This window comes from Triticum aestivum, chromosome 5B, assembly GCF_018294505.1.
Source record: "Triticum aestivum cultivar Chinese Spring chromosome 5B, IWGSC CS RefSeq v2.1, whole genome shotgun sequence".
Classification (NCBI taxonomy): domain Eukaryota; kingdom Viridiplantae; phylum Streptophyta; class Magnoliopsida; order Poales; family Poaceae; genus Triticum; species Triticum aestivum.
The window spans coordinates 211,465,633-211,476,381 of record NC_057807.1 but is presented as its reverse complement, the minus strand read 5'-3'; the positions used below and the strand labels follow the sequence as shown (position 1 = coordinate 211,476,381).

Below are 10,749 nucleotides of genomic sequence, written 5' to 3'. Positions count from 1 at the left end.
CCTCTTGGTGCTCTTTAACTTACTGTTTAACAACTTCAACTTAATGTTTATTCAGTTCTGGACCAATTTTGAAATATGCATATGAGGACTTACCGGAATTGTTATATGTTGTTTCCGGCCTCATTTAAACTTGCCTTGACGTGTTGTTCTTGTTTGCATCATCTCTTGCCATGAGTAGCTTCATGTAGCTTGGTCATGCATCATGCTTGTTGTGCATCATGCCTTGTTCATGTGTGGTGTGTTTACCATGTTGTGTGCTTCTTCTTGTTAGTTCCTGTTTCGTTGCGATCGTGAGGATTCGTTCGTCTACGGTTGGTTCGGCTTCATCCGTTCGTCTTCTTCATGGACTCGTTCTTCTTCCTTGCGGGATTTCAGGCAAGATGACCGCTACCCTGGATCTCACTACTATCATTGCGATGCTAGTTGCTTCGTTCTATCGCTGTGCTGCGCTACCTATCTTTTGCTCTTCAAGCCTCCCCAAATTGCTATGAACCTCTAACCTTTGACACCCTTCCTAGCAAACCGTTGTTTGGCTATGTTCCCGCTTTGCTCAGCCCCTCTTATAGCGTTGCTAGCTGCAGGTGAAGTTGAAGATTTCTCCATGGTGGACAGGGTTATGTTGGGATATCACAATATCTCTTATATTATTAATGCATCTATATATTTGGTAAAGGGTGGAAGGCTCGGCCTTATGCCTGGTGTTTTGTTCCACTCTTGCCGCCCTAGTTTCCGTCATACCGGTGTTATGTTCCCGGATTTTGCGTTCCTAACGCGGTCGGGTGATTTATGGGACCCCCCTGACAGTTCGCTTTGAATAAAACTCCTCCAGCAAGGCCCAACCTTGGTTTTACCATTTGCCTCACCACCACCTACTTTTCTCTTGGGAGTAATTAACCCAAGGGTCATCTTTATTATAGCCCCCCGGGCCAATGCTTGTCTAAGTGTTGGTCCAAACTAGAGCACCGTGCGGGACCATCCCTTGGCAACTTGGGTTACGTCGGTACCTGTACGCTTAGCTTATCCGGTGTTGCCCCGAGAACGAGATATGTGCAGCTCCTATCGGGATGTCGGCGCATCGGGCGGTCTTGCTGGTCTTGTTTTACCATTGTCGAAATGTCTTGTAAACCGGGATTCCGAGACTGATCGGGTCTGCCTGGGAGAAGGTCTATTCCTTCGTTGATCGCGAGAACTTGTCATGGGCTAAGTTGGGACACCCCTGCAGGGTATAAACTTTCGAGAGCCGTGCCCGCGGTTATGTGGCAGATGGGAATTTGTTAATGTCCGGTTGTACATAACTTGACACCAGATCCGAATTAAAACGCATCAATTGTGTGTGTAGCCGTGATGGTCTCTTCTCGGCGGAGTCCGGGAAGTGAACACGGTTTTCTGTGTTATGATTGACGTAAGTAGGAGTTCAGGATCACCTCTTGATCATTACTAGTTGACGACCGTTCCGCTTGTTTCTCTTCTCGCTCTCTTTTGCGTATGTTAGCCACCATATATGCTTAGTCGCTGCTGCAACCTCACCACTTTACCCCTTCCTTTCCCATTAAGCTTTGCTAGTCTTGATACCCATGGTAATGGGATTGCTGAGTCCTCGTGGCTCACAGATTACTACAACAACAGTTGCAGGTACAGGTTGTGCGATGATCATGACGCGAGAGCGATGCTTACTTGTTTTGGAGTTCTTCTGCTTCTTCTTCGATCAGGGGATAGGTTCCAGGTCGGCAGCCTGGGCTAGCAGGGTGGATGTCGTTTGAGTTTCTGTTTGTGTTTCATTCGTAGTCGGATGGTGCTCTGATGTATTATGATGTTGTATTCGTGCGGCATTGTATGCCTTATGTATGTATCCCCATCTATTATGTAATGTTGATGTAATGATATCCACCTTGCAAAAGTGTCTCAATATGCGGGTCTATCCTTGGTGGGACCTTCGAGTTCCTTTTGGATAGGGTCGCATATTGGGCGTGATAGTCATCTAGCTACTTACATGGACCTTAAGGTACTAAGGAAACTATTCACACATGAACCAACAAGGTTCATGAAGATGGCTCTGATGATGGATTCCACCTACGGCAGGGTGCTGGAATAGGTCTCCAGGTTGGATTTCCTCAGAACGAAAACTTGCGATGGCAGAAGAAATCATGAAAAAAATGTTGCTAAGGGTTTCTTGAAATATACTCCCTTCGTCCAAAAATAAGTGCCTCAACTTTGTACTCACTTTAATACAAAGTTGTTGAAGGAAATATGCCCTAGAGGCAATAATAAAGTTATTATTTATTTCCTTATTTCATGATAAATGTTTATTATTCATGCTTACATGTGTGAATACATAGACAAAACATATTGTCCCTAGTATGCCTCTACTTGACTAGCTCATTAATCAAAGATGGTTATGTTTCCTAACCATATACATGTGTTGTCATTTGATGAATGGGATCACATCATTAGGAGAATGATGTGATGGACATGACCCATCCGTTAGCTTAGCATTATGATCATGTCAGTTTCATTGCTACTGCTTTGTTCATGACTTATACAAGTTCCTCAGACTATGAGATTATGCAACTCCCGAATACCGGAGGAACACTTTGTGTGCTACCAGACGTCACAACATAAATGGGTGATTATAAAGGTGCTCTACAGGTGTCTCCGAAGGTGTTTGTTGGGTTGGCATAGATCGAGATTAGGATTTGTCACTTCGTGTTTCGGAGAGGTATCTCTGGGCCCTCTCGGTAATACTCATCACTATAAGCCTTGCAATCATTGTGACTAATGAGTTAGTTGCAGGATGGAGTATTACGGAACGAGTAAAGAGACTTGCCGGTAACGAGATTGAACTAGGTATGATGATACCGACGATCGAGTCTTGGTCAAGTAACATACCGATGACAAAGGGAACAACGTATGTTGTTATGCGGTTTGACCGATAAAGATCTTCATAGAATATGTAGGAACCAATATGAGCATCTAGGTTCCGCTATTGGTTATTGACCAGACACGTGTCTCGGTCATGTCTACATAGTTCTTGAACCTGTAGGGTCCGCACGCTTAACGTTCGATGACGATTGGTATTATGAGTTTATGTGATTTGATGTACAGAAGGTTGTTCGGAGTCCCGGATGAGATCACGGACATGACGAGGAGTCTCGAAATGGTTGAGACATAAAGATTGATATATTGGACGGCTATATTCGGACACCGGAAGTGTTCCGGAGAAGTTTCGGATAAAACCGGAGTACCGGAGGGTTACCAGAACCCCCCGGGGGGTTAATGGGCCTCATGGGCCAAGTGGTGGAAGAGAGGAGCCAGGCCAAGGTGTGGCGCGCCCCAGCCCAAACTGAATTGGACTAGGGGGGGCGGCCCCCCTTTCCTTCTCTCCTTCCCCTTCCTTCTCCTCCTAGTTGGACTAGGAAAGGGGGGAACCTACTCCTACTTGGAGTAGGACTCCCCCCCTTGGGCGCACCCCTTGAGGCCGGCCGGCCCCCTCCTCTCCTCCTTTATATACGGGGGAGGGGGACACCCCATAGATACACAAGTTGATGAGGTTGATCTTTTAGCCGTGTGCGGTGCCCCCCTCCACAGATTTCCACCTCGGTTATATCGTCGTAGTGCTTAGGCGAAGCCCTGCGCCGGTAACTTCATCATCATCGTCATCAAGCCGTTGTGCTGACGGAACTCTCCCTCGGCCTCAGCTGGATCTAGAGTTCGAGGGACGTCACCGAGCTGAACGTGTGCAGATCGCGGAGGTGTCGTGCGTTCGGTTGGATCGCGAAGACGTTCGACTACATCAACCGCGTTACTTAACGCTTCCGCTTTTGGTCTACGAGGGTATGTGGACACACTCTCCCCCTCGTTGCTATGCATCACCTAGATAGATCTTGCGTGATCGTAGGAATTTTTTTTGAAATTACCGCGTTCCCCAGCAGTTGTACTAAAGTTGAGGGGCGGAGGGAGTAGGATTTATGGGTGGAAGAAACAACGTAAGGCGGTGCCCATGGGGCCCACACGGCCTAACCACGCGGGTGGGCCCCTCGGCAGCTTTCGACACTTTCTAGACTCTTCGTGTCTTGGAAAAAGTCATATTAAATCCCTGGTTTTTTTAACCACCGTAGATATGGATTTTCTGAAAAGATGAAAACATGCAGAAAACAACAACTGACAATGTGCACTGAATTAATAGGTTAGTCCAGAAAAATTACTATAAAAATATTCGAAAGTGATATTATAATAGCATGAAGAAATAAAAAATTATAGATACATTTGAGATGTATATTAGTAGCTGACTTGAGTTCCAAAGACCCCTTTCCCTTATTGACTTCTTCAAGCATCTCGAGTTTCTTTCACAAAGGCCCAAACTCTAACTTTTACAATCAAAGATTATAAAACCATCTTCACCATATGTGGGTTTGACAATTGTTGTTAGGAACATGACCTTCCCTATATTGTTCTTATTTTGAACAATCCACAAAGGGCCTTCTTGTTCAGAAAGGAGATAATAGGTGCACTTTCTTTTTGACATATCAAACCACTTCTCATCAATGTGTACAATCCTGCTCATGTCAAGCTAGACCTGACATTTTCCAATGTTGTTTCATCCAACATGAAAATGCAAATCTTGAGTGTGGCTATCTTGTTAGCTGGCTTGAGTAAAGACTTTAAAGCTGCTCGTGTGATGCTTTAGCTTGCCCCACTTGAACATTGTGTGCAATGTTATGCAGCTAACATCCGGAGACCTAGAAAGAGCTCCGAGTGTCTTCATCTATTTAGCGGGATTATAGACATCCTAGACCTTGTGACCTACTCTTTTTTATGTTAGAAACGTCGGCTTCTTGACCTTTTGCAATCTGATCATGTGCTTGTTTCCATATTCTCTCAACAGTTCCAAGACTTGTATGCAAAAGGTTAGCAACAAGCTCTTTGTCCTTTTTCTCAATTTCTCTATCTTTGGTCAGTGCTTCCAGCGACGTAAGCACAAATCTATGATCATATGGCAGTTCTCTTCTTATTGGCTGATCAACACCTGCAACACATGGAGCAAGTTCACAAATCTAGGGGAGGAGTGATGACGATGATGCATGTGTGCTGTCTTGACGAGACCCTCTCTCGAGTGGTGTGTGGGGGGTATCTTATGTGTACTGATCAATGGTTGTGATGGTTTTTGTCCGGTTCTCCATAATTAACTGGCAATCTGTTTTTTGCTCGGTTTTCCGAAATTAGCCGAGCAACTCTTTTCTTCTTACTGAATACAGGATAACTGCCATTTCAAAGAGAAAAAAAAATCTCTGGTTGTGTACTCAAGTTGCCTGCATGATCTTGATTTGCATCAACATGTGCATGTGCATCTTCCTCTTCTTCTTCTTTTTGACAAATGTATCTTCCTCTTCTTGATTTAACTCATGATCATGATCTTCATTTGCATCAACATGTGCATCCTCTTCTTGATTTAACTCAAGATCATGATATGCATCCTCCTCAGCAGAAGAGCGCCGGCGTGGATCTAGTACACTGGATCGCGGCCTGCCTGCTCGCCGGCGCCTGGTTCACGGCCTGGAGCGCAGCAGCCTGGTTCACGGCCTGGAGCGCAGCAGCCCGGTAGGGAGGCAAAGGCATCGCGCTATGGGGAGGCAGAGCTGGGGGAGGCGGAGGGTGCGGCCTGAGAACTTTTTGAAATCTGGAGGGTCTGAATGTAAAATTAACTTTGTGTACTAATTTTTGTCTGTTGGCGACAAGTACTTTGGTACGGAGGGAGTAAAATATGGGTCAAACATAGCGTTAGCATATTCGAGCAAGTAGGAGTAGGCAAAATGGCCCAAATGGTCATCTACTATTTTCGACTTATAGTGTATATAAACTTCCAGAAACACTCAAATCTTACATACACTACCTGCTACTAACAGAAAAAAGAAGTCTAGAAAAGATACCCACCATGGATTTTTTTTTCCTCCAGGTCATTTCTCTATCTAGACAGAATGTGAAAAATACTCCAAAATTACGAGAAGGCAAACGGTAAAAGAAACCAAAACTAGACCAACACTAGGTTATTGACATTGATCTGACTATCTGTATATTGCTAAAGTTGCATTCCAGCTAGCTGAACTTGGCTTCAATTTAGACAGAAGATTGCTGGTTGCAATGGACTATGAGATATGCTCTTCGACATCTCCTGCATCCACGACTTCATCATGCCTCCTCCGACGGAGAAAGTATCTCCAATTCTTCTGGTGAACCAACCTCCTCTGATACATCTGCAAGTGCCTCGAGCATGTTCAAAACATCATTAGTATCATCCAAATAATACTTGGCCTTGCTTGGTTTCTGGCCGACTGTGCAGGCATAGAGCGAGGTTTGGGGATCAACAATGCTCCGCCTCATAATATCAGCTATTCCTTCAAACATATCCTCATCTGATCGATCATCACCTATGCAGAGGACAAAATCTGCTTGTCTTTTATTCTCTGTCAGCATCGATAGGATCTTCTCCGCGACAAATCCCTTGCTGACACTCTGCAATCCAACAGAAGCATTTTATGAACTCTGGGAAGGCAGCAAGTAAATGGTTGCCAGACAAGAAATCAGTTTCCAGAGAGAATCCAGGATTTGTTTAATGAACTAGTATATCATTCACTGTCAATATAACTCTTATATATAGGCCCCTCACAAGTTAGCATGCAAAATTCACTATCACAAGTGGAGGATCACAACACATAAAGATGAGACATTAGATTCTATATTATTGTGGCCTAGTCACGGTAGATAATATTGCTCTGAAAATCAGCATCTACTGACAAATAATGGCTTGCTCATCTCCACAATACTAGATTCAGTATTTTGCTTCTGAGGGACTACAAAATACTAGATGTATGATGTATGGAGAAAAGTAGTACCTGAGGTTTAACCTCTACAATGTGTTGGCCACTCTTCACAGAGACTGGCTCATTGGCAAGAACACTCTCCAAATGATCTAACATTTCTTTTGCTTGTGCAGATCCAAAACCAGGGTCAGCATCTTGGTGGTGCCAGACCAAAGCACTCTCTTTGGTTTCGATATACGAACCATCAGTAGCTTCTGTATACAGGTTCATTACTGGCTCAGCCATTTGCATCCATCCAAACTCTGAGCACTGGTTATTTATTTGCCATTGCTCATCTCTGGTTCGCCTGACAAGGAATAGCTGTTGAGATGAAACTTGCCATAGAACTGAATATTTCAATTCAAATTAACCCCATGAATACAAAGAATAACATTAAACGAGGCACAAACTGAAAATTAAGAACGTGTTAATTATATGCAGGATGAAGAACTGATTCCACTTGTCTCCCAGCTGTTATATAGTTCAACATTCACTGTATTACTGCTTGACTGGGCTATGAGACTTGCACCTAATGGTTGCTGCTGAAATAATTTCTACCAACTGATGGTACTAAAAATCTTCCAATTTTTATCAGCATGTTGTATAGTTGCATCTGCATACTGGTCTTACTTCACCCTAACCGAAAGAAAGTTTCCCTATCCAAGTTTAGCCCGATGAGGTTGACACATGAATGTTCATGCAATGGTAAGTACTCAGTAGAAAAATTGACAGTAGGGTTCTCCCCCACTGTTTCCCGCACAAAATCCATCCATGGTAAATGCCTAACAGTATAAGTGCAAAGTGCAACCAAATAGATTTAAGAGACTTCATGGTAATCACAGCTCTATACAAGAAGCCTTCCCTTTTCTTAAGCACTTACGGAGTTACAGCTTCAATGCATGACTCATGGCTAACATGAGAACTATTAGGGTACAGCCTCTAATTTTGTGAACTCTTGAATTGGTCCACAAACATATACTGCTTTTTTCTACTATAATTTCATCCTCATGTAAGTAAAGTCAATATATTAGTCATGTTCTTAGTACTTGTAGGCTCCCCTACTGATGATCTGGATGATGTTGATGTGGCAATATCTGATATACCTTCAGAACCAACATTCAAATTTACAATTGATGATGCATGTTGTTACTTTTACCCAAGGAATGGGTCTACACGGAATGATGTATTGATATCTGCTGTCCCCAGAACACCAATGGGGGTATGATCCTGTACCCCACAACATAAGATCTGAGAAATTAAATTGTTGTTCAAATGATCGTTCTATGATGTCACCACGTCATATGCCATAATATTGTTAATACTTCCATAAAACACAAAACTCTATTTTTTTTGTGAGTGTCTGAAATATGGTTGATTTTGCATTTGTTTATACTTGAATCTGGAAACAAGTACCAGTGAAAGTATCAGAAGGCGCAAAGTCAATGCAAGACATGTTAAAAAAAAGTAATAATCGTAATTGAAAATTCAAGAAAATGAAGTGAGAGCATACCTCATAAAGTAACCATGTTCAGCCGCAATGCCAAGCTCAGGGCAAGAGTTGAACCACTTCTCAAGGCTACTCCTACCTCTTCCACTTACAATGAAAACAACATTCTTCTTATCAGCACAAAGAGCATTCATGATGTTAACAACAGTCTCATTTGGAGTTCGATTGATCGTAGTTTGTGGTACTAGAGTTCCATCATAGTCCAGAAGTATAACCCTGCTGTTCGACTTCTTGTAATCAGCAACAATAGAATCCACTGTAAGCTTTTTGAAGTTGCGGTCTAGAGCAACCACTCTAAATCCAAATCCAAGTCCAATACCCCAGCACCTCCTCCTAAAATGGTCCCTGCAGCTTCTCTCCAGATCATGAATATAGCTCTTAGACCAATAGGCAACATCATGTGTGCAGACATATCGATAATGCTTCTCATGGCGCAATTGCTTTTCATTCTCTGACAAAGCAATGGACTCGTTCATTGCCTCTGCTGTTGTATCAATGTTCCAAGGGTTCACCCGGATTGCTCCACTCAATGATGGCGAGCAACCTATGAATTCTGACACAACTAGCATACTTTTCCTCTTTGGTGCATCACCACCATCCAAACCAGGAATCCCCTGTCTACACACAATGTACTCATATGGTGTGAGGTTCATCCCATCCCTCACTGCAGTAACAACGACGCACTCAGCCAGAGTGTAATATGTCATCCTTTCCACACTCGACAATGTCCTATAAACAAGCTCCACAGGACTATACCCCGACCGCCCAAACTGTTGATTAATCCTCGTGCAACTTTCCTCGATCTCAGCCTTTAATCCTTGCACGTCCTTCCCACTACCACCCCTTGGGTTTGCAATCTGCACTAGCACTGCTCGGCCCTGCCATTTTGGGTGTGTCTTGAGCATATGCTCAAACGCAAGAATCTTCAGGTTAATCCCCTTGAATATGTCCAGATCATCCACACCAAGCAAGACAGTCTTCCCATGAAACTGCTTCCGTAGCTCTGCAACACGCGACTCGAGATCAGGAAGCTGGAGCTGCGATTTAAGCTGCACCATGTTAATCCCAACAGGCATGATCTTTATCCCCACAGTGCGGCCAAAGTAATCGAGCCCAATGTAGCCTCTCTTGGATTGGTACTCGATTCCGAGCATGCGGCTGCAGCAAGAGAGGAAATGGCGGGCGTAATCAAAGGTATGGAAGCCAATGAGATCACAGTTGAGCAAGGATTTGAGGATCTCGTCACGGACGGGCAGGCTACGGTAGAGCTCCGATGATGGGAATGGGCTGTGCAGGAAGAATCCGATGCGGAGGCGGTTGAATCGGCGGCGCAGGAAAGAGGGGAGCGCCAGGAGGTGGTAGTCGTGGATCCAGATGTAGTCGTCGTCGGGGTTGAGGACCTCGATGACGCGCTGCGAGAAGAGTTTGTTCGCAAGGACGTAGGCCTCCCAGTTGGAGCGGTCGAAGCGGCCACCGTGGTCGGAGGTGAAGGGGAGCATGTAGTGGAAGAGCGGCCACAGGGTCTGCTTGCAGAAGCCGTGGTAGAAGCGGTCGGAGAGGTCCTTGGGGAGGAAGGCCGGTACGCAGCGGAACCTGTCGAGGAGCGCCTGCGCGACGTCTTCCTGCTCAGCGGCTGGCACGTCGGCGCGGAGGGAGCCGACGTAGAGGACCTCCATGTCCTCGGGGAGGCCGTCGCGGAGGTGGAGCAGGAGCGAGTCTTCGTCCCAGCAGAAGGTCCAGCCGCGGCCGTCGGGTCGGCGCTCGCAGCGCACGGGGAGCGTATTGGCGACAACGATGATGCGGTCGTTGGCGAGCGACGACTGCACGTCCGAAGCTACGCTCCCCGCGCGCTCCTCGTCGAGCTCCGCCAGCGTGCCCGGCGTCGTCAACGTCCTCTGCATCCGCCTCGGCCGCGGCGGCCGCCCGCCGCCACCCCCGCTGGAACCCCCGTAGTCGAGTGCCGAGAGATTCCCATTGGCGAGATCGAGCAGGTTGGTGTAGGATCGCGAGAACATGGTGGCGAGACGATCGAAGCCCGCTCGTTCGTGCCCTCGCCGCCTCGAACGAGTAGCTGGATCGATCCAATCCAATCTAGTTGGCCTCAGACCCGATCCTCCCGATGCTCCTCCCCCGCCTGAGCCCTAGGAGCGGCGCCGGAAGATGCGGCGTGCAGGAGGTGACGAGGGCTAGGTGAGAGCCCAGGGAGGAGGGCACGGGGGAGGTGCGTGCGACACGCAGCTCTCAAACGGGGCAGATATTTTATTCGCAAAAGGAGAGGCAAGTCCGTTCCATCTGGGCCGCGCAGAGACTGATCGGACGGACGGTGTTCACGAGGCGACGTGGAAGGCCTCCGCCAGCAGCTGCGGCGACGCACACATGCGGGAATGC

The 10,749-nt window shown here is 46.1% G+C and overlaps 1 protein-coding gene across 1 annotated transcript; it reads right to left on the bottom strand.

Annotated features, from left to right (window-relative positions):
- Window positions 1-5,799: 5,799 nt before the first annotated feature.
- LOC123111038 (probable alpha,alpha-trehalose-phosphate synthase [UDP-forming] 7) lies at window positions 5,800-10,602 on the bottom strand. The gene is made up of 3 exons (XM_044531716.1): window positions 8,365-10,602; window positions 6,888-7,161; window positions 5,800-6,507 (listed from the first exon to the last, which is right to left on the bottom strand). The coding sequence occupies exons 1-3, from the start codon at window positions 10,374-10,376 to the stop codon at window positions 6,184-6,186; spliced, it is 2,610 nt and encodes an 869-aa protein (XP_044387651.1). The 5' UTR covers window positions 10,377-10,602; the 3' UTR covers window positions 5,800-6,183.
- Window positions 10,603-10,749: the final 147 nt, after the last annotated feature.

Coding starts and splice junctions, on each gene's coding strand:
- LOC123111038 (XM_044531716.1), bottom strand. CDS start 10,376: ATGTTCTCGCGATCCTACACCAACCTGCTCGATCTCGCCAATGGGAAT. Junction 7,162..8,364: donor GAACATGGTTACTTTATGAG/GTATGCTCTCAC, acceptor ATTCCTTGTCAG/GCGAACCAGAGATGAGCAAT. Junction 6,508..6,887: donor TTGTAGAGGTTAAACCTCAG/GTACTACTTTTC, acceptor GTTGGATTGCAG/AGTGTCAGCAAGGGATTTGT.